Here is a 25,832-nt window from a genome sequence, read left to right as displayed (position 1 = left end):
CAGCTCCTCTATTACTTCTTAATTTTGATAAGTTAATTCATTGCAAGTATAAATATCTTGTTATTATTAATAATAACCTGAAAGCTATGTTTATTTACAGGAATTCGTTTCCAAATGTGTAAGTTCTAGCATTAAACTGAGTTTAGCAGTGTTATCACAACTCAAATAAGTTTACAAAAGACAAAGTTCAAACGGCCCGGCATGGCCAGGTGGGTAAGGCAGTCGACTCGTAATCCGTCACACCAAACATGCTCACTTTGTCAGCTGTGGGGGCGTTATTACGTGACGGTCAACCCCACTATTCGTTGGAAAAAGAGTAGCCCAAGAGGTGGCGGTGGGTGGTGATGGCTAGCTGTCTTCTCTCTAGTCTTACACTACTAAATTATGGACGGCTAGAGCAGATAGCCCTCGGGTAGCTTTGCGCGAAATTTAAAATAAACCAAACTTGAATAATTTATGTCTTTAATATCATTGGTGTAGTTCCTTAATAACGTAGAATGAAAATGGTTTCTAATAATCCGTGATGACTTGTAAAGAAAATTATATATGCACAAAATGGCTGGTATTGGTAGAGAAAGCACTATGTAGAGGAGCGAACAACGCTTCGACTTTCTTCGGTCATCGTGAATCTGATGACGTGTAAGACTAGACAGAAGGCAGATAGTCATCACCACCCACCGCCAACTCATGAGCTAGTATTTTACCAACGGATAGTAGGAGTGACCGTCACATAACAACGCCTCTACGGTTCTAAGGGCAATCATATTTGGTGTGACGCGGATTCGAACCCGCGACCCTCGGATTACGAGTCGAGTGCCTTAACCATCTGGCCAAAAAAATAGTTCAGTTGTTGATTACTTTGCTAATTTGCAATCCTAAGATTGTGAAAAACAAATTAAAATCATATTATGAGTTAGTGTGGTAAATTTAAACGTCTTAGCTAAGGGTTACTATGTTGGTAATATTAAATATGTAATAAATACACTTTCATAATAGAAAGGAAATTATCTTGGTTAAGAAAATTTATTTATGACTTATATAATTGCATAATATATAAAAAAACACAACTGGTGATTTTAGTAATGAATTGTGTATGGGGGCGTACTTAGTCCTGGAATGATAATTTCAAAAACTGGATTTAAATTCAAAGCACCTTTTGTATAAATAGCTTTAAAGGATGTTCAAGTTCATAATTATGGTATTATAATAATAATATTAAATGTGGGGATATATAGCATTTTAGAATGATGTTTCTGAAGTTGAATAAACTTTGATTATTTCATTAATGAAATTAGTGCTTTATAAAATTATATACACTATCTCAAGAAATATAATGCCAATAAAAAATGTGCGTTTTTTATTTTAAAAATCAATCAATAAAGGTAAAATTGTATTAATTATTGAACTTTTACACCATTGTTATGTTATTAAAATATACCACAAATAGATATTGAATATGTTTTAAAAGTAAAAAAGAGGCCTGTACAATATATTTTTATCTCCAAAGATATATATCCAAAATTATACATTTCCAATGTTGAACAATACACTTACATGAATTTTGATTATGTTAAAATAAAAATTGGAAAGTCAAAGAATGATAAGACTCTTAGGCTAGATAATATTCCTCGAGGGTTTTACTGGGGTTTAAGGATTGGATATGTGAGCTACTTGCTACAGTTCTTTGCAAATCCTTCAATATCGGACAAGTACCAACGGATTGGAAATTATGTAATGTCAGTCTTCTCCTCAAAGAGGGTGATAAAAGTGTCCCAGTAATTATAAACACATTAATCTTGCATCAGTTATGGGAAATGTTTGGGAAGGTCTTATGAAAGATACTTTGCAAAGTCATATTTAACAAATCTTAGAAATTTATCGGATAGTCAACATGGTTTCACTAAGGGAAAATCTTGCCTTACAAATCTTGTGACGTGCATTGAAAATGTTACTGTATATGTTAATGAAGATAAGGGTGAGATCTGAATTTTCAGAAAGTATTTGATAAATTGCCACATCAAAGGCTTGTAAATAAACTTATCTCTGTAGTTGTGAGGGTAAGTTAACTAATGAGATAGAGGAGTTGCTTGATTGAAGCTATTATGAATAAAGTTCAATCAAACTGGATTAATGTTGCAAGTTACGTACCTCAGGACTCTGTCTTAGGACCATTGCTCTTTGATTTACATTAATGACATACATGAAGGATTGGTCAATAAATTACTTAAATGTGCTGAAGATATCAAGGTCTTCTGTGTTGCTTGCTGTGAGGAGGATGCTGCTGCTTTAGAAAAGAATTTAGATCATTTTAGTGAGTTGGACAAGTCAATAGCAGATGGGTTTTTAATTATCATAAATGCAAGATATTTCATGAAGGTTATCACAATTTGACGTATAAGTATAATTTGGATGGAAATAACCTTAACAGTGTTATGAAAGAAAGAGATGTTGGTTGAAATTACATAAATATTGAATACAAGTGTAAAGAAGCTTTTATTGTATAGTTTACTGGTTATGCCACATTTGGAGTATTGAGGTTAATCGCTCCTTACCTTAACAAAGATACTGAATTGTTGGAAAGGGCTCAAAGAAAGGTTACCAGAATGGTAATTACCATGGAGAGGTTGTTATAGGAGGAGAGATTACCATCCTTAAAATAGTTTTTCTATCTTGAAAAAGAAGAGTCAGAAGGGATCTGTTGGAGGTGTTTGAGATTTTACAAATAATTGATAATGCTGATGCATCAACATTTTTCGTACTTAACAGCGAGAAGTATAGAACTATGAGCACAAATATAAATTTAGGCAATGTTTAAGAATGTTTAGTTAAAAAAATTAATTTTAAATAATACATTTTGGTATTGTGGATAATTGCCAAATGAAAATACATTTGTTAGTTTCGTAAAATGTATTTAGTGATAGAGCGTTTCTCTAATATTGTTAACTTTCTCAATGAATTCATATCATCACTGATGTAGTTTTCTTCTGTTAATGATTTTCTTGCTCGGTAACAACAAAAACAGCTTGCTGGCTCGTAGTTTTTCTGAATGACGAGTAAAGTTAATTCAAATAAAAATAAATAACAGCAATAAATAACTGTTGTTAAAATAAGTGAATAATATTGTGTTATTGATACTTATCTTCCTACTGGTTTCTAAGCACTTATATGAGATTATAACACTTAGACTTCACCAACTTAACTGATAAAAAACTCGACTCGTAATATGAGAGTTGCTGGTTCGAATCCCCGTCATGCCAAACATTCTTGCCCCTTCAGCCGTGGAGGCGTTATAATGTTACGATCAATTCCACTATTCGTTGGTAAAAGAGTAGCTCAAAAGTTGGTGGTGATGACTAGCTGCTTTTTCTCTAGTCTTAAACTGCAAAAATAGGGACGGCTAGAGCAGATAGCTCTCATGTACCTTTGCGCGAAATTCAAAACAAACAAATAATCCCCCCATAACAATTGTTCTTTATGTAATTTTATAACATAAATTGTGGTTTAACAAGTATTGTGTCTGTCAATTTCTAGCCGGGTTAATGAGCCCAAGTATTGGGGAAAGGGCTGTTGGCACTGTATGCAGATATTACATAGTTGACAGATAATTATACATTTCTATTTATTTTCACCAACAATCATTACCGGTGTTTATAGTTTTTGCTATTAATTTCTTTTCAGGAAATAATAAAACAATCGCATTGATCGACTAACATATAACATTAGGGTACAAGAGTGACATTCTTACATCAAGCTATTTCCAAAACAAGTTTTTCAATAAAATAACCGCAAATAATGGAATATTCAGCCAGTGATTCAAGTGAATTTTATGTTAATGTGGAAATTCAAGAATTTCGATACTTTGTGGAAAATGACCCCAGTTCTCGGACAACATTGGTCAGTTGACTCTTTCTTCCTTATCAACGTCATTTTTGACCAACCAAGATAGTTTCAGTTTATTACAGTTTAACACGGATACCTGATCCTTTGGTAGAGCATTCTTGTGGATTAAGTAGACGTCTTTTCCAAAAGAACAGAGAAATGAAACAACTAAAACAAAATAAAGTGACGGATTTTTTTAATTACGTGCAGCCACCATAACAGTGCTGGAACTAAATAATCGAAGACGTGGACTATTTGTATATTACTATACAATTGGCATTATGGAAAAGAATATAAATATATGCTGGTTTTGATGGTGTTAAAGGCTTACCTACATTGTTATGCCAATACATAGTCTACCAGGCAAAACTTCACAAAATGCCAAAAAAAAAAAAGACAAAACAAAATATTAATACAAACTAATGGTTATAATAGAAAATTATCCTCTCAGTTCGATCCTCATAATTAAATTTGGTTAAAAACTAGAAAAAGAACAGTAGTTGTAAGTGTTCTAAAATATACTAGAATGTCACTATATTTATTATTAAATTCTACTAACCTAATGTACATCCTAATAAGCTGTAACCCAAAATAATATCAGTGTTTGATTATATTTTAGTTTGGTCGTTGATGGCACAAGATAGAAAATAAATAAATAATATTGTATCTTATATTTTCCCAATTGTAAGCTTATAAGTTTTATTTGTCAGAGTAGAACTTTCTCGGAGTAATCTGTTGTTCATAAAAACTGAATAACAGATTTTTTTGACGAAAATAGCCATTCACATTGACTGCTGACAGATAAACACTAATGAACATTACATTTTGAAAATATCGTAAGTAGTGTAAAGATAATAGAACTTTTCCTCCAACTTGATGTCTCTACTGTATGTCCAAATTTCTGAACTTTGGCTTATGTACATTGTGCACAAATTTGTCTTTTATTTTGTTGTTAGAGACTTTAAAACTAAAACTTTATCAAATATTATGTTAAGGTGTTAACATTTTGGTAAAGCATATATTTTTTTGACGTGTTTATTACTATATTTAAATAGCATTTAAGAGACGAACACAATTCCAATAAATAAATTTTACTTTCTGATGAATAATGAAGTATGGTTACACTAAATATCGATTAATATTTTAGTAAGATTAAAGTGTAGTTTAAATATAAAACCAAATAGTTAATCATTGTTGAGTAGAACAAAATTCAAGAATACAAAACGGCACACTTATATTCTTGAATATAGTTTAGAAGATTAAGACTTTCACCTAAATTATGTGAAACGACACTGAAAATAGTATTTCCTTGAAACATTGTGTGTCTTTACACGGATAATTCCATTAAGATCCAAGCTTTTAGTGTGTAATCATTATGATTAAAACGTTAAAATAAATATATCTTGCAGAATTTGTGTGATTATCTTAAATCATAATATTGTTTCGGTGGTCTTGAAATTTTTGTTTCAAAGTTCCGCGTATAAGTAGCATTGTCGTATTTCATGAATAAAATGACTAAATTATTATGTATTTAAAAAAATATAGTTTCTAGATAAAATTATTTAGTAATTACCAAAAAATATATTTTTATTGCTTTTCTCAGTAGAAAGAACGGATATGTACGTGCTTCCCGGAAGAAAAGCAGAATTACCATGTAACATCACTCCTGAGGTCACAGATGATAATTTAGACCTGGTTTTATGGTACACAGACAAGTCTCCTTCACCCTTTTATAGTCTTGATGCCAGACACGGAAATGTACATTCGGGGAGACACTGGAAGAGTGACGACATGGCATCACGTGCCTATTTCAACATTACAGGGACCATGGCTAGACTTCAATTAGATCCAGTTATCAAAGAAGATGAGGGATCCTTTCTTTGTCGGGTGGACTTCCGTATCGCTCGAACACGCTACTTAGAATTGGGGTTAAGAATAATAGGTTCTAATGTTTATCCATTCAGTCGCCATTTTATTTATACAGAATTATGTTAATCACAATTAAAAATCTGGATTATGATCGTAGGGTCTGACCAGCGATTTCATGTTTATTTTTTTGTCTTTAGACGACAATGCAATAATAAATGACAAAAATAATTGTGATCAACTGAACATATTACAGTTAAGAGAAACAGTATTAGTTACATTACAATATATACTAGTATAGATGGAAAAAGTAGGCTTTATTTTAGTGTAAATTTGTGTAATAATATGATACTGCAACCGATTTTTGTTTTATTTGCTCCTATGAATTAAATTTTGGTCTACTTTTTTACAAGAAGTGCATATTTCTGTTTTATAAGTAAAACTTGGGTTTATGTCGACAGAAAAAATGAATTTCTTTCTTCCGTAATGTTTCTAGTTTAAGTAGATTGTTTTTCTTAAATTAATGATCTAGATTAGAATGGACACAAATTTTATATTGATTTCGTTAATTGTTTGTTTTAAGACAATTGTTTTTGCGTCTTTATTTTTAACTATTGAGCATAATATTTAACGTCTTCTTCTATTTAGTTACTCAGAAGGTTACCAGTGCTACATTAGACAACAGTTAATGGTAAAAGATGTAAACATGCGTCATGAAAATACCATGAAACATCACTTCTTATTGTGTTCAATTCTTATCTTATACTGTTTTATAACTGAAAATCTAACACGTTATAAATTTAACTAATGCCTGTCAGAAAAACGCAAGATAATTCTGAACACGAATAGTTTCATAGAGTTGGGACTGCAAAGGAAATTGTAAACTGACTTGCAGAAATCCGAATATAAATTATCACTAATTGTTTCAGTAACTAATTACAAAGTCTGCCGAGCTGTGAAGCTGTGATTTATAGTTTGCGTTCCCTTATCACCAAAACAAATCCTGCTCCGCACTTGAGACACTGATGAACGATTAACAGTTGTGTTTATTAACTGTCTATTGCTCCAAGATAAGGAAAAGGTAGCGCAGACAGCTTTCGTATAGCTTTGTGCGAAGTCCAAATAAAAACAAAAAAACAAGCAATGTATTTTTGTCCGATTTGAGGTAAAATAATTATCCAACATATTATACTCTAAATTATGTTTGTTCTGAATGTTGAAATGTGTTCACCGCGAATGTAATAAATTGGTAATTTATTAATATACAAATAGACATATGTTTTTCAGTAAACTTTCTCCAAGTTTTTCTAATTTTTTATTTCACAATTTTTTAATCTGAATATGACTTTTAAAACAATTTTAAAAGGAAATTATGTGATTTTACTACGTTTATTACGTTTATATTTCAAACTAATAATATATAGATTTTTCCTAATTTAATCCCTTATAAATAATTAATGTTATCATAATTCATAATGTATAATAAATACGCACTGCTACGCATTAGTTTTTACAAATTCTAGTTAAAAAACTCTTTTCTCAAATGAAAACGGGTTAATTTGTCATTATTGGTAGTTTTATCTCAGTCATCTTTGAAATTAATAGTCAACAGAAAATTTATTCCTACATTGGTTTATTTCGTTTGTTCAAGAAATCAGAAATACAATGTTAAAAGGAAATGAAAATAACCGAAGGAAATAAAGTATAATTGATAAAAGATAATGCTTGAATTGTGCTGAAATCAAACGTATCATGAAAAAGGATGTATTATGCACAATACAAAGACAATTCGCCTAAAATATGAAGAATTATTTATTATATCATTGTTTTTAATAAGGTAAAAGATGCAAATATACAGTGTAAATAGATTAAGCAAATAAAGTTAGATTTATGTTTTATAAATATATTAAAGGGTTATATATGTAGGTATGAATATTTTGAGTGAAGATTATCTCTTTCATTCAATTTATAGTATAAACTGTTTAGATATTATCCTTAATTTCTTTATTTCTTTTGTAATGTGATAGTTCCTCCAAGTAAACCAGTAGTAAAGAACGTAGCAGGTCAAATCCAGCAAAGTTTAATTGGTCCTTACAATGAAGGCGATTCACTTCGTCTTCAATGCGAAGTCATAGGAGGTTTGTGTCTTGTAAGCCATTACAAATACTCACAAGCCATGTTGTTTTTATGTTGTTATTTAATTATTATTTCCAAACATTTAAATTAATGAATAAGCAGCTAAACATTTAATCAGTAAGTCTTATCAACTTCCGGTGAAACGATACACATATCCTGTACGTAAGACTCAAGGTAGATAAGGTTTCAGCAAGAAGGTATTTATTTTGCTCTGAATACTTGTTGAAAACCTGGAGACTCAATTAGATTAAATTAGTGATTGGAGAACTGTTGTAAAGATAATAATAAATCATGTTGTCGAAATATTTAATATAGCTGCTGTAGTTTCATCAACATAGAACAAGAAATAACGAACAAAAATGCACCTCGTTTAGTCGAGAAGCCACTAAAACAATCTCAGGATAATTGTTCCAGCTTAGAACCTACCGATCGGCCGTTTTTACTGATTCGGCCTTGGCTTCAGATTTTTTACTTTATATTTAAAAGTCACTGATTAGCATTTGTGGAAATCTTGTTATCCTTCGTAGATTGAAAAGTTTCAAATCGATTGTTACTTATGAATAGATTTTAAGCTGGTAGAAATAAAATATACAGTACTTTATATCAGTGATGACGAGAAAACCCACTTGTAGAGAAAATTATATATGTAAAAACGGCTGGTTTGGGTTGAGAAATTTTTTTATGTAGAGGAGCGAACAACGTTTCGACCTTCTTCGGTCATCGTCAGGTTCATCGTCAAGAAAGAGGTAACTGACCGATAGCTGACCACATGTTTGAAGGGGGTTGTGTAACTGAGTGTAGAAATGTAGAGGGCGGGCTTAGATATTTGATTATATTTATTAATATAGGTTTTAAGGTGTTCCTTTGTATTGGTTTATTTTGGGCTTGAGTTGTTGTATAAGTAAGACTTCTTTAATTTTGTGTTTGTTTATGTTTGTTTTTTTATTTAGTATTTTGGTGTTTTCTATGGTTATATTGTGTTTATTTGATTTGCAGTGTTCGAAAACGTGTGAAGGTGACTTTATGTGTTCTTTGAATCTGGTTTCCATTTTTCTACTTGTTTGTCCAATATAAAAGTCGTGGCAGTTATCACATTGTATTTTATAAATAATGTTGGTGTGGTGTTTGTCAATGTATTTTTTACACACTATAGACCTTAGTTTTGTGCCTGGTTTTTGAATAAATTTGGTCTTAACTGAAATGTCATATTTTGTTACTAGTTTTTGTCAAATGTTGGTTATTTTTCTACTAATGTCGGGAATATACGGTATGCAGCAGTATACGGTTTCGTAATTTTTTAATTCGTGAGATATATTTACTTTTGTTAGTTGATTTTGCTTTTTGTCTAGGTGTGTGTATATAATGTTTTCTATTGTTTGTGGAGGAAACTTATTGATGTTGATGAAGTATTTTTTATTTTGTCTAATTCGTCGTTAATTTTATCTGGTGAACATAGTTTTATGGCTGTGTTTATTTGGTTTATTATATATTAGCATGTTGAGTTTTTGTTTTGTTTCATGTGTTGAGTCTCAAGGAATGTATAGTCCAGCATTGGTGATTTTTCGGTGGATTTCTGTTTTAAATTGTGTATCGGTTCTTTATATGTGTAACGTTTTTATAAATGAGTATTACAAACAATCATTTAAGTTATTTACAATTTTACTTAAAAGAGGACTTAATATATGTTTTTAAAATTACTATTTATTCATATTTAAAAGCTTTAAATTTAACCTCTGATGGTTCAGCAGCACGTTTATAGTTTGTGGATCTACATCACTAAATTCCGAGGATCGATTTCTGGTTGCAGACACAGCGCATATAACCCATAATGAAGATTTGCGTTAAAACAACAATCTCTAATTTAACTGCTTGATTTTGTACTAATTATCAACTCTTATATTTTCAAGATGTCCTTAAATGTTAGTTGTAATTGATTTTTTGTATTTCTAGATAACTTCCTCAAATAATATACTTTTCTTCATATTTCATCAGGCATAAAAATTCCAAAATTTATTATGTGTTCAATGCTTTACGGAACGATATGCTTTTGATATGACTGTTATACTATAAAATGTTTATTTTACTTGAAAACAACACAATTAATAACAGTACTTTGTGCATAGTGGGTGGATGTGAAACTATCAAATCTAATTAACATAATTATTCTGAAAGCAATCAAATAATTGTGGTTACATCTTTTTTTTAAAGAACGGTAAATAAACGTACAGGTTTCTCTGACGTCCTCTCGTTAAATGAAAAGCAATATAAATATTCATATATATTGAAATCTGCGATCTTCTCCATAGCAATACTATTTCATATTCTGTCACAAAGATAATCATTTATTGTCTCTTCTTACTCGCTTATTTTTCAGGAAATCCACGTCCTAATCTTACCTGGTGGCGAGAATCCGTATTGTTAGATGATTCCTACGAAATAATAGACAATTTTATAGTTAGAAATGTGATAGAAATTCCAGTATTACAGCGTCATGACCTGATGGCTACATTCACATGTCTGGCAGTCAATAATGACGTCCTACCACCTTTACAATCTACAGTTGCTGTTGATATGAATTGTAAGGAGTTAGTTTTAACTTGTTTCATTTATCTCAGTTTAACCATTTAATTCATTGTTTTACTTAATACACAGTTTGGGTAATGATGTCATATTTAGCCATGAGAAAACAACGAGTCACGTGATTAGTAGTTCTCATATCTTTCAATAACATATGTATCTCAGGTAAATATATTAAATATGACTCTCAGGATATGTCATCAGAGCAACACAAAATTATTGACATACACGTAATACACAAGTATCCAATCTAACAGAAACGTGTGTAATATGTAGGACATCAACTATATACGTTCCGGTTGCCAACAACATTATCATGTATCATCAGTGAAAAATATAGAAAACTGTAGAAAGTTAAAGTGAAATACACGAATGATACAAGAAATACTTCTTTAAAAAAATACCTTCTTCACCTTCCCAGAAGTTGGATCTCCAAATACTCCCTCAATAAACCCTCATTTTTTTCTAAAGGACAAATACATCAAACCTAAAACTTTAAAACAATGTTGTAAAAAATATAAGGAGAAAGTTTATTATTAGATTTAGTGTTTGATCTTATCTCACTTTTTGTTAATATTAGACAAAATCACATTTTAACTTCTTAGTAAGTCAGTTAATCGATTGAAGTGAAACATGGGGCATAGTGTAGACCATATTTCCTTTCAAACAATAACAAAAACAGTTAAATTATTACATCTCAGTTGTTTAACGTAATTTTCATACATCTTTTAAAAATCAATAACAATAAAATTTGGTTAAGTGATGACATATTTGAAAAATAAGGAATATTGCAAGAGCTTCTGCTGTGACGTAATACGAAAAATGAAGAAAATTCTGAAACAGTAAATCACGATTTAATTTATTAGTTTTAAATGGAAATCAAATTAAATTTGTCACGAAAAATATGTAAAGATACTATTATGCAAAACTCCAAAGAAAGTTTTTTTTGGAAATATTAAAAAATACCAAGTATGAATTTACATCACAAAATTCCGAGGATTGATTTATGGTTGCGGACAGAGCGCATATAACTCATAATGTAGATTTGCGTTAAAACAACAATATTTAATTAAACTTCGTAATTTGTTCTAGTTATCAACCCTTATCATAAAAAATTGTACTGGGTAGTAAAGAGAAGAAAAAGTGGTGTTGATAACTATTCAGTTCTTCACACAACACATATCGATTAATGTATAAATTGAACTGAATTTCTCTTCAACTTAGACATCGAAATTAAACATTTTTCGGAATACTAAGCTTCTTTATAATATCTACTATTTTGAGACTATATAATACCTGATATTATTAGTTAATATTTAAATACATCTTTAGAACGAATACATTTTGTTTACTTTTCTATACATTTACACTGTTATTGCATTCATATATATTTAAGTAATAAAATACTAAATTTGCATATGCTTATTTTAATATCTTTTTTATAGAAAACATTAATATGCATGCGGAAAGAAACTATTTGTAAAACTCCAGAAATTTGTTTTAACTAAATAATCTCTAGACTTGTATCTTAGGACAGCTGGTAAGGGTACTAATTCTAATACTTTTACTTATAAACCATCGAACAATGTTATGACCGTTCTGAGATGCATTTTTACTTCAAGTGGCTTTCTCATCATCACGAAAATCTAAACTTTTTCAATTACACTGTTTTACTATTATTTTAACCAAAAGAGATACATTATAAACTAAGATAACTTTTCATTAATACTGGTATGCAAATTTCTTTTTTACATTTGCGAAAAATAGTCTCGTTTGCGACTGGAAATTGTTTAGTGGTGTACTTAATTCGTAATTATACGAAACGAATTCAGGTCTTTTAAAACTACTTTGAGTAACCTTATGGATATATCCACAATGCTTAACGCATTTATTTATTTATCTCTAGGAATTTTTCTCAAATTTGTTCTGTACAAAACAGCATGAATAAATTATTATAAAATGTTGAATAAAACAGTAGTATATTTACGCTCATATGTTTATTTCACGACCGATGGTGCACTTTAAATAAATATAATTTAATATCTCGCGTGATATCAGTTTCGTTTTGTTGGATTGATTGATTTTTTGTTTCAACAACATTTTATTAACTTTTATGAATAATTATTTTGGTCTTATAGCATTCAATCTAAATTGTACCTTATATACATATCTGCAGGCTCCCACTAGCTCAGTTAGTCCACTAACTGTGGACTTACTCTCCCAGAAACCGGGTTTCGATACTTGTGATCAGCAGAACACAGATAGACCACAGAGTAGCTTTGTGAATCATAATGAACAAACAAATATATCTGCGGTTTAAATATCTTCATAGCCCGGTATGGCCAGGTGGTTAAGGCACTCGAATCGTAATCCGAGGGTCGCGGGTTTGAATCCCCATCACACCAAACATGCTAGCTCTTTCAGCCGTGGGGGCGTTATAATATGACGGTTAATTCCACTATTTGCTGGTAAAAAAGTAACCCAATAGTGGGCGGTGATGCCTTGTTGCCTTCCCTATGGTCTTACATTGCTAAATTAGGAACGGCTAGCGCAGATAACCCGCGTGTAGCTTTGCGCGAAATTCAAAAACAACTACATATCTTTTTTATAATCCCATAAATGCATATATTTATTATTTTTAGGCACATGTAACCTTGATATTTCATCTATATAAACAGTTAGGCCTCTTGAAGTACATATTGTAGGAGAAAGGCGTCCCCTACTGGCTGGTAAACCTGTAAAGATTGAATGTAGCACATCAGGCTCACGTCCTCCTGCTGAAGTCACTTGGTGGAAAGAAGATATTCAATTGAAATCGGTGAAGTCTCTTATTCCAGCAAATGGTAACTCAACACTAAGCACTCTAACGTTTAAACCATCCGCTGAAGATGACGGCAAGACGCTTTTCTGTTCATCTGAAAACAGACATATTCCTGGCAGCGCGGTAAAAGCCAGTTGGAAACTGGAAGTAATATGTAAGTTGCTAATAGTTCGCATATTTATCTGTTCAGCTCCTGACGTTAAACGTTAAACAGACACATCTTCAACAAATAAAAGGGTGGAATGTTATCAACAACACAGTTTGATTCTGTTGAATAATTTCAAGATTATCATATCATCTGCAAACACCATGTCATATATATATATACACACAAAGTGATAACATGGTGTGAATAGATTTTTGCATAGAAGCATACAGTAAAATCTCTTTTAAACTAGAAAAAATACATTATATAAAAACAAGGGTATCAGTCAAAAATGGGTTTTATATATTATTTATCCGTTTTCCTAAACAAATGAGATATCAAGAAGCAAATAACTAAATTTCATTATCTAATTAATCTATATTTCGACGTTATTCTATTATTAGGTCTGAAATAGAATATAATTACTTAGCCCCCTCAAACTTAAGCTCTAATACATTATTTCTTTCTGTATGTTAACCATTTCTAAGCCAACAATTAACCTAAAATTTTAAATATGAAAGGTCAGTGTAACTAAAGAGGTTAAACAAAGAACTTTCGTTCATCAATCAGCAGAAAGCTATTAAGTTTAACCCGAATTTTGATATTAAGTTCATTGGCTTATATGGATAAAAATGTTAACGAGAAACGTAACATAACTGATTCAAGCTTCATACACTTCACTTTTGTTAAGTGATTATTTAGAGAATAAATATGTGAAGGTGTTTATCGAAATCTAGGTGTTTTTCGAGCAGCACGAAATAAAAAAAACTTAATATGTATATTTATTTTCATGTGGTTAAATATCTGTTCTTTACTCTCAACTTAAAATGACCTCATTTTGAAATTTATAACAAATGACTTGTTCTAAATCATTATTACTTATAATTGTCACTAATGTCTGTGTCAACTTTGAGTACAAAATTAAATAGTGAAGTTACAAACAAGGTGTCACCCGCTGGTACAGAAGTAAGTCTGTGTATTTACAACACTAAAATAAGGGGTGCGATTCCCTTCGGTGGACTCAGCAGATAGCCCGATATTGCTTTGCTATAAGAAAAACATATATAACCATGGATAACCTGTAATATCATATCTATATCGAAATATGTTTTTCCTTGGAATGTTGTTATTGCCCCACGCTAGTACAACGGTATTTCTCCGGATTTACAATGCTAACAGCAGCGTTCGATTCCCTTCAGTAGGATGAGGTGATTACCCTTTATGGCTTTACTATAAAAAAAAACAACAACACACACATGTTGTTATTCGTTTAAAATTTAAATTCATAACAGTTTTAACTAAAATATATAACCAATATCATATAAACTTTTTGATTTAAATGTTAATGTGTTAAAGGTGTATTATAATTCAATAATCAAATACTTAAATTTGTAACGATGCTCAGTTTAAATATTTTAAATTGTAGGACTTTACAACAAATTATCTCTATGCAATAACTTTCTTCGTTTTATAGGTTTGACTTTGTTAGAAAGTAATTTTATCGTATCATTTTTACTGCAAATGAACAATTCTAGATTAAGTTTCAAACTGATTTTCCATTATAATTATCCTTGCTTAGATTATATACTTTGAAATTTTAGATAAACCGATCCTCACTTTACAACTGGGAAGAGAAATACGTAACGTTCCAATTCAAGAAGGAAGTGACGTATACATGGAATGTGAAATTATGGCTAATCCACCGATAACAAAAATTGAATGGAAATGTGATGGTGAAGATATTTCAGGCAATTACTCAGCTGGTATTATTATTAACAATCAAACGTTATTCCTCAAAAACGTTCAACGCTTAAATAGAGGACGCTATTCCTGTACAGCCACAAGCGACGTTGGACAAGGAGAAAGCAATTTCATCTACCTCAGGGTACAGTGTAAGCATTTCTTATCACTGCAAACACTTTATAACAATACAGAGATGGTTAGTTGTACGTTTTTAATTTATTTATAATTATGAATAATACGGATGCATTCTATATTTCGATATTTCAAGATTAATTTTTCCTGAATGTAGCTTGTTATGAAATATTTACAACCTCTGACAATTACCAAATCTATACAATCTTTAGCTGGCCTCTATCTTCCGAAAAGTTTAAGTTTTCTTTGGCAGTGTTCAATGGAAAATAAATATGTTCACTTCGTTTTAGCCAGGTTTCCAAAAAGTTTATCAACATACATGAAAGTAATATTATTTTGTACTAAGTTTTAGATTTACTTACTGAAATTTATTTCCCAGGGACATGTTTCTTTTTTTTAACTATTTATTGTTTTTAGGAAACCTTTCACAATGGGCTATCTGCATTCCATTGTTGTGAGGTTAGAGCTCTAAATTCTAGCGTTATAGCTTTAGAGTATAGCGTGCATAAAACTATCATTTTTAAATTGTGAAATAAGTACAATGTATCCGATATTTTAATGATTGCCTCAGATGCTATTTTATTTTTCCATTTCAGTAGCTGTTTTTATATTTTGAAATAAGCATAAAGCTAGACATTTTATGAATACCCTTTTAATATTTCTTTAAATATAATTGTTAGAAGTGAGAAAGAGTGTGTTATTAAATTATCAATATTGTGCCAGTATGGAAAACAAGAATATTGCGAAATATGTAATATCGCAGTTCATGTCTATTAAACCATCAGCATGCGCGAAAGATGCATTAGTTTAGAAGTTTTGATAACAATTAAATAGTGCATACCTGAAAATGTTATGATGATATACGATGACTCGCTTAATTTAGGAAAATTGTATTACACATCAGGAGTATTAACAAAACAAATAAATTGACAGATTAATAGAGTATTTAAATAGAAAGGTGTAAATTCTACAGTTTCGACTGATAAAAGGTTTCTTGCTTTTTATATGTAGAATAAATATAACCATTGAACTATTGCCTGATTTATTAAGATTTATATATTTTCTTTAGCGCAACAAACTTTCTTAATGCTGTTGATGTATATGAATATTGAAGAATGTCTAGATCAATTTAAAACTATGTATTCTGACAGAGATGTGATTGTTTCTCACTTTGGAGTCGTTGACAATAAGAGACAAGCAAACAAAGGTCAAAGCATTGATCACAGAATTTTACTTTTTAGCGTCATTTCCTATAGAGTTAATTTCTTCTAGATTATATATATATGTATAAAATTAATATACAACTTACAGTCATAGTTACTGATTATATACTAGGTGATAAATGTTTTCAAAATATAACAATCATACAATCATCATCTCATTTTGGTAGGTATTCTGTTCGTTTTGTTAATGAGAATGCGTTTTATTTATGCGGTTATTTGAATGAGCATTTAGATATACCCCATACATTACAACAATGGGTCGTTGGATTTATACAGAATTGATTTAATATATATCAAATGAGGACACGTCCTGAAGATAGTGAAGAGATTAATTTTATTTAAACAAATGAAATGTAAAGATGCTTTTCAGGATCTTCATATCCTGAAAATGAGAAAGCTATAATTGCTCATACCATCTCTACTGATGAAAATGTTTCTGACTTCTAACATTTACAATAACTTAAGTGTATTGTTCAAATTTTGTTAGATTTGAAATTGATCAGAAATTGTAACTGAAAAAGTAATAAAATATAATGTTAGAATAATATATCACATCTTACTGTAACATTGATTCATAAATATATTTGATAAATTTGTTGTTCATTTACACGTAATGTTACACAAATGGAAAACATAAACTCTAACCTTAATAGTAATACGAGCATAATGTACAAAAATTGTGTAAAAGCTAATCCTAATAAACTAAGATGTTAACATTCAAGTATTGTTAATAAGTATTGTTTCAGTAAATCATCGGTTTTATTTAGAATTTATGAGTTTTGTGACATACATTTATTTCAAAAATATATATTTAGTTTATGAAGTGCAATTGAATAGAAAGTGTAGAATAATTGTACGCTAACTGAGATGTCAAACCAATTATTCGATGTACATTTAGTGTTTTTTATCACTAATTTATTAACTTTTATATTCTGTGCATTTTGTGAAACAGACTTGTCAACTCAGAACCGTTTCTTGTCATGTAGTTTTCAGTGTTCTCAATATGTTAATTTTGTAAAGTTGTAACACGAAGTGTTTAAAATAATAATTAGTATGTAGACATTGAATGTTTGACCAAACGCTGTTCAAACTGTTATCAATCAAGTTTATAATAAAATATCATACATTTTACGTGTTCAAGCAGATATTAAAGTAAAACTGAATTGCTCTTTTATTATGAAAAAAATACATTTTAAACCAAATGACACAGTCTAAATTTTGAATGATTTTATAAACTACAATAATTATGCATTGTTGTTTATAAACCAATTTATTCGTGTTGTCTAATAAGGTTGTTAGAGTATAAACAAAATTTCAGGTTTGTCAAACACATGTGCATTCATCATAACTTTAGTTTCGTTTTTGTTTTTGGTATGATCTGTAAAGATAAATAGTAAATGTGTTATGAAAATAAAGTAATAGATGTGAGAAACGTATATTATTTTCAATTTAAAAAATTAAGTTGAAATTCTCAATATAATGTTCAATGTATTTTATTTTTGGTGTCAAATCAGCTGTTTTGAAATTAATTAGACTGACTGTCCTTAGGTTGAGCATGTAACAACAAATCAGATTGTTTGTTTGTTTGTTTGTTTTGGAATTTCGCACAAAGCTGCTCGAGGGCTATCTGTGCTAGCCGTCCCTAATTTAGCAGTGTAAGACTAGAGGGAAGGCAGCTAGTCATCACCATCCACCACCAACTCTTGGGCTACTCTTTTACCAACGAATAGTGGGATTGACCGTCACATTATACACCCCCACGGCTGAGAGGGCGAGCATATTTAGCGCGACGCGGACGCGAACCCGCGACCCTCGGATTACAAGTCGCACGCCTTACGCGCTTGGCCATGCCAGGCCTCAACAAATCAGAATGAATTGTGTCCGTGGGATTATTTATCCACAGATAGAACCTATGTATTGTTACAGACGTTTTGATTAACATATGGAGAAAAGTTCAGTTATTACTGTACTTTAAAACTGCAAATTTTATTAATTTTACTTGCATAATACTTAAAACAAATGGTAACTGTTGCTAATTGAAACATTTCTACAAAAGTACAGTGACTAGTTAAGCAGTAAGTCATTCATTTATTACACTTAGTTGTAGTAAAATAGTTAGCTTAATGGCATTGAGACAGAAATTTCTCTCGACAATAGTAGTATATTAAACTAAAAAGATTTATAAAATCAGACATGAAAATAAGCGCCCTTTTCAGGATTTTTAAGAGCTATCATTAGCAAGTAATGTAAATATTATTCATTAATCAATAATAAATAAATTATGCTAACTTTGCAACATCATCTGCCTATAATAAGATTATCCTCCTATAGAAACACATGTAAATGAAAAATATAAACATAAATATGCAACTCATAGTAACACATTTGTAAAACACACACAATATGTCCATTAAGACCATCTACCTATAAAATCTAAATAACGTTATCTGCCTATAGAATATTATTCATCTTTGTAAACCATGTGTAAGAGAAAACTATAAAGTGCTACGTTTAAAATAGCAGATTGTTTTACTTACATCAGTACATTAAATATAATTCTAACACTATCCAGATTGAGAAAGAGCAAAATGTATGATTAATTACAGAAGCAAAAACTTTAGAATTTATGAATTAGTGATGTGTTTTATACATAAAGTAACGGATAACTGTAAAAGTATGCAAAGTAAGTTATATTAAGTAAGTTGACTATAATATTTGCCTTGTTCAAATGATGTATGATAAAAACTGACAAATTTAACAGTGCTGTAATGTTTGATTTGTTAAAATAATAGTTCTATTTAGAACATGTGCTTAAATATATACATTAATGACATTTTAAGACACTCTGTGATGATATCACCATGGCAGTTTAGCAACATTCTATCTGAATCTACTGCATGGCATGCTTTATGAACAATTTATGCCTGTCATGGCATCAACACTCTTTGGTTCCACTTTGTAGAACTGTGAACTCACACCTAACAATACTCTTTCATAACGTGCTAGTAATCTGTACTCTGATGACACCTCGTAAAGCTATGATATCTTAGTCTCTGCCCCACCTTCCTGAGGTATATAATCAGCGCGTGCGTCAAGGGTATTTCTCTAATTACTTATACTACCTTGTCAGCAATTAAGTAATTACGCTATGCCCAATCCATGTTTATAAAAACCAACATCAATAAAGAAGAAAATGCAAACATTTTGACTAAGACTACATTAAAAGTATCCTCGAGACGTGAGTGTGTGTGTGTGTTTTTCGTATAGCAAAGCCACAAAGGGCTATCTGCTCAGCCCACCGAGGGGAATCGAACCCCTAATTTTAGCGTTGTAAATCCGGAGACATACCACTGTACTAGCGGGAGGCACCTCGAGAAGTGAACGGCTCGGCATAGCCATCACATCAAACATGCTCCCCTTTTCAGCCGTGGCGGCGTTATAATGTGACGGTCAATCCCACTATTCGTTGGTAAAAGAGTAGACCAAGAGTTGGCGGTGAGTAGTGATGATTAGCTGCCTTCCCTCTAGTCTTACACTGTTAAATTAGGGACAGCTAGTGCAGATATCCCTTGTGTAGCTTTGCGCGAAATTCAAAACAAAACAAAGAAAAACAAATGATACGCAAAATCCCGAATTTAATTAATTTTTGATACTTTCTTTGTAAATTGTAACGCAAGTATTAATTTAACAACAAGTTACACGATATAGACAGCTAGTCATCACCACCCACCGCCACCTCTTGGGCTACTCTTTTACCAACAAATAGTGGGATTGACCGTAACATTATAACGCCCCCACGGCTGAAAAGGTGAGCATGTTTGATGCGATAGGGATGCAAACCCGCGACCCTCAGATTACGAGTCGCACGCCTTAACTCACCTGGCCATGCTGAGCCATTCTCGAACACTCAGTGTTGAATTAAATTTAATTACCACGTGGTAATGCTTCTGTGTTTTGTTTTTCATGCTTTATTTTGTGTCTTGAGGAACAAAAAAAAAGCAATAAAAATTATAGTTGACAATTTCAATAATAACGTGAGAATTAAATTATAACATTTTTTAGCAAATAGAGCATAATGTACTTTAAGTAATTTATCAATTAACATATTAAGTTGTAATATTATTCTTAGAAATTTTGATCCGTTGTTTAAAAACTTATACCAAAAAAAGTTTAAAATCATTCCATTTGTGCACTTTTGTATATAATATGGGGCTCATTACTATTAGTAAAATATTTATTCTAAAAACTTTAATTAAAATAAATGACAGAAAAACATTTCGACTTACTTGGGTCATCCTGATTCCAAACTTATTTGGAATAAATTTTGTTCCCACTAGTACAGCGGTATGTCTCCGGATTTACAACGCTAAAATCAGGAGTTTGATTCCCCTCGGTGGGCTGAGCAGATAGCCCGATGTGGCTTTGCTATAAGAAAAACACACAGAACAAATTTTTACTTCAAGTGGGTTTCTCGTCACCATGAATTAGTAAAACATTGTATAGTTAAGGATACATACCTGACATCAATGAACAAATAATATAATTTATAGTGTTCTTTAGTACTGCTTGATTGCAAAAACCTAAAAGATTCTGTGTAGTAGATACAACATTTTATATTTTGCTATGCATAAGTAAGTGGATAAAATATTGATTGTGTGTTACGTTTTAATTGGTGTTTGTAGAATTTAGTGATAGCGAGCATAGAATATATATTAAAATATCAGTATGATATTATTATAAGGTGCTAAGATTTAGTATTTTCTTTATGGTACTGATTGGAAAGAGAATACACCGGCCTCCCGCTTGTACAGCGGTATGTCTCCGGATTTACAACGCTAAAATCAGGGGTTCGATTGCCCTTGGTGGGCTGCGCAGATAGCCCTTTGTGGCTTTGCTATAAGAAAAACACACACAGACAATACACCATTCTCTCCATTAAACACGTCATGAGTTTTCTTTACAAAGCGTCGATTTCCTTTAAGTTGTGGCTTTCAGTAGAAGTAGAATGATATGAAAATTCCGCAAATAAAGCCTTATTTAAAATAAAGATAGTCATTCACAATCTTGGAATTCGTGTTCTTAAAGTGAATATATATCCTTATCCCATGACAATTCTTCAAAAACATAGACTTTACAAGAGGCGTCAAAATTTTGTGTTATTTACGAAATGGAACATATTATTTTAAGCACTTCTGTCAGAGTCTTTCTTCAAGAAGAATAAAAAAACATCAAAACGCGACATTCTAAAATTTTTAGTTTGAATTTATTCTAAATAAGTTTCAATCAATCATATAATAGAAAATATTTTGTACTTAGGCAGTAGTACGTCCTTCATAGTATTATTATCATTATACTAGATTCACCTATTTGCAAACCTAATCAAAAGATATTATATACTGGTGCCCTAAATCAACCTGTCGAAGTGTCCTGTAACGTGGAAAGTGATCCAGACAACGTGACCTTCATCTGGACTTTCAATTCCTCCGCTGACAATCGTAATTTATTGGACTTCAAGACAGTTGGACCATCTAGCATCCTCACGTACGTACCCAAGTTCGAATCAGACTTTGGAACTCTTATTTGCACTGGAATGAATAGTATTGGACTTCAGATGACACCATGCGTTTTCTCTATTGTAGCTGCAGGTAAGAATAATTTTTCATCTGTTATTTCTGTTGTATGACCATGCCGTTTCACTACTTTATGTCATACAGAACACTGGTTAACGTTATTTATAAATATACTTACGAACCTAAAAGTTTTATGAAGTCTTTAGGAAATAGAAAGGTTTCATTGATTTTATTCCTTTTACTAGTGCTTAATTGCCAAACTTAATGAATGAATAATGCATTCATGTCTAAAAATACAATGTTTGTATTTTTAAGTTGCATGAAGTTCATTAATTTATGCCATTAATACTACTTATGAATAACACAACATTGATTCCCAGATTACGTTAACTGACCACCAGAAGTTTAATGAACAATACTTTAATAAATGTTTCAATACATTCTAATGAATTAACTCATGAAACTAAAATAATACCGTAAAAAGCATAATATTGTGTAATTAGAATTATTCTTTATGATTCTGACGAGTTTAATTATATACTAAGTGAAATTCTTAGATATGCATAAACTTTAGGTGAATTTAAAAGAATGCAGTCAATCAGTAGTAGAATGTATTTGGATAATTTTATGCAGCCTTTGTTGAACTTCGATATTCAACATATTTGAACTACAGGCGACGTTTGTGGTAATTTAAATAAATACATCAAATATTTTGAATTTCGCCATTTGTCAAAATTGGTGCCATTTATATACAGTAGTGAACATATTACCTGTAATGTGTAATAGCTACTCTTTAATTCTCTCTGTACAGTATAAAGTGATAATATATACTCTTACAAAGATGTTGTTTGGTGTTAAGCACAAAGCTATACAAAAGGCTATCTGTGCTCTGCTCACCGCGGTATTGAAGCCTAGTTTCTTGCTGTATGTGTCCAGCAGACATACCACTGTGCCACTGGGAACATGATATTCTATGCTCCAAATGACAAAACGGTAAATCTACGGAATTACACGCTAGAAATCGGGTTTCAATACCAGTAGAGAATAAAACACAGATAAACCATTCTATAGCTTTGTGCTTAACTAAAAACAAAGTATGATGAAACTTTCTAGAATGGACGGCAACTGCATGTTGTGGAGACACAAGTGTAGAGGACAACGTTCGGAAAGTCTTCCGCCTTTCGTCTTCAAATCAGTGCCAAAGTAGCACTTAGATTACCTTAAGTCCAATAGGTCTCCATCTTGTATGACAAAATCACTATCTTCTGACTTGAAGGCCCGGCATGGCCAAGCGTGTTAAGGCGTGCGACTTGTAATCTAAGGGTCGCGGGTTCACATCCCCGTCGCGCCAAACATGCTCGCCCTTTCAGCCGTGGAGGCATTATATTGTGACTGTCAATCCCACTATTCGTTGGTAAAAGAATAGCCCAAGAGTTGGCGGTGGGTGGTGATGACTAGCTGCCTTTCCTCTAGTCTTACACTGCTAAATTGGGGACGGCTAGCACAGATAGCCCTCAAGTAGCTTTGTGCGAAATTCCAAAAAACAAACAAAACAATTGTGCGAAATTCAAAAAACAAACAAACAAACAAGCATCAGGTATATTTTATTTTATGAAAACTAATGAAGAAACATCATTGTAAACTGATGTTATTTTTCAGTTATTTACAGAATTAATACTCTGTTCATTAAATTTGACAAAAAAAGTGATGAAAATTCACAAAATTCTTATGACGACTAATAAATACACCAAAACACCATCTCGGTTCTGATACAAGTTTGTAGAAAGAGGACTCTGCGGTCTGTGTATTTTGTAACTACTAGATTAGAAATCTCAAAACAAACTGATTTTTAAAAACAAGTAAAGAGCTCTCAGCATCGTTTGAGAATATGATACAAGTATCTACAAAAAAAGAATTCTATGTTCGCTCTAATTCATGGAAACTAATAGAAAATTTCAACAGAAACTAATGTAATTTTACACGTTTTGAAAGAAATAAGACCCCATGTTCACCCTATTTCATTACAACTAGTAAAGGAACATCAACACCAAATTAAATTATTTATAATATTATTATTCCAACAATTGAGCTCCGTGTTCACAATATTGCATGATACTTCGTGAAGGAGTCTTAACAACGTCATAACAACTAGTGAAACAGTAGCAACATCACTTGATGTTATCATATGGGCACTTACAAAAACACGGTCCTGTGTTCACTATATTTCAAGACAACAAATGGATTAATCTTAGCACCAAATAAAATATCAAGGAACGAGTAACTACAAAAATATGTTTCTGTGTATGCTATATCTTGCGAAAAATATTGAACAATTTTCACCCCAAATGAAGTTTGTTATGATACTAATATTTCTAAAAGTGGATCTGTATGTGCTATATATTGAGACAACTGTCGAAAAAGTCACTGCATTGAATGATCTTATGATACAAATAATAGGACTTTCTTTATGTAAAACATTATACGAATTTCAGCAAAACAATTGGGTTGTTGTAACACGAGTAATTCCAAAAAACAAGCATCAGCAAAACAATTGGGTTGTTGTAACACGAGTAATTCCAAAAAACAAGCAACTCTATAGTCATCATATTTCATGACAATTACTAAAGTATACTCGGCACCATCAAAGGAGATAATACGGACGTTTGTAAAAACAGTGCTCTGTTTTCATAATATCCCCTGGCAACTATAAACGAATGTTAACGCAATTTGTCATTATGATACAATATTTAAAAACAATTACTTTGTGTTTGTTACAGCACCAACTGTGATTCCTTATTACATAAGTATTTGCAAAGACAGTGAATCAATATTTATACCAAGTGATGTTAGGATAAGAATACTTACAAAAATAGAGCTACGAGAAAATGTTTTGATTCGATGAATTATTTAATTCTTTGATAGATTGTTTAAGCAGAGTATTCATGATAAACCTTTGTAGAATAGACGGCAACTGCCTGTTGTGGAGACACAAGTGTAGAGGACGACGTTTCGAAAGTCTTCTGCTTAAACAATCTATCAAAGAATACCTAAAGAGCCGTTATGGACCAGCCTCTATCAAGAAGATCAACGACTACAATTATTTAATTATTTCTTTCTGTTATGTTGATGTGAGACAAATTTGAGTTTTATTTAACGTTACAATAACATATTGACTCAGGACAGAATATGTGCATTATTTTCTCATAGCATGGTTATATTTTCGAACTTAAACTAGTATATTTAGTAAGTATTATTAACTTGAAATTGGTTTCCTTATTATAGTTCAGAGAATGCCTATCATTTTAAAGATATTGGAAAAGAGAAAGAGGTGTCATGAAGGCTTAGTTCCAAATGTGTTCTTAATTAATGAAGGCTTTATCCATAACGATCCAGATGTCTAATTACCAGTCTCCTTTACTCGCAATGTTTTTTTTTTTCATTTTCTGCGGAGAAGAAAATGCTAAAGTCTTTATTTCAAGGTGTCTCTTTACATACTTTGTTGAAACACTAGAATAAGATATTCTTTAATACGAACCGCTAAATGGTGTACATTGGTTTCCAATGTGACTTGTTGTAAACAGGCTTACATTGGTTCATCAATACGCCATACAGCAATTTGAGTCAAAGATATCTTAAACTGAATAATGGAATTCACTTCATTATTTATCTACATTTCAATAGCATGAGTAATGGAACACTTTTCGATATGGTCTTCAATATTTTCTGCTCAGTAGAGAACG

General features: G+C 31.3%; 1 protein-coding gene across 1 annotated transcript in view; it reads left to right on the top strand.

The window, feature by feature from the left end:
- LOC143227071 (neural cell adhesion molecule 2-like) overlaps positions 1-25,832 on the top strand; it is a 126,579-nt gene that overhangs the window by 84,923 nt on the left and 15,824 nt on the right. The window contains exons 2-7 of the mRNA XM_076458612.1: positions 5,483-5,821; positions 7,773-7,883; positions 10,256-10,459; positions 13,137-13,433; positions 15,026-15,316; positions 21,880-22,167. Coding sequence (XP_076314727.1) covers positions 5,483-5,821; positions 7,773-7,883; positions 10,256-10,459; positions 13,137-13,433; positions 15,026-15,316; positions 21,880-22,167 — 1,530 coding nt within the window. The remainder of the gene's footprint in view (positions 1-5,482; positions 5,822-7,772; positions 7,884-10,255; positions 10,460-13,136; positions 13,434-15,025; positions 15,317-21,879; positions 22,168-25,832) is intronic.

Source organism: Tachypleus tridentatus, chromosome 9, assembly GCF_004210375.1.
Source record: "Tachypleus tridentatus isolate NWPU-2018 chromosome 9, ASM421037v1, whole genome shotgun sequence".
In the NCBI taxonomy this organism is placed as follows: domain Eukaryota; kingdom Metazoa; phylum Arthropoda; class Merostomata; order Xiphosura; family Limulidae; genus Tachypleus; species Tachypleus tridentatus.
The sequence above is the reverse complement of the archived record's forward strand: the minus strand, read 5'-3'. Positions and strand labels throughout refer to the sequence as shown.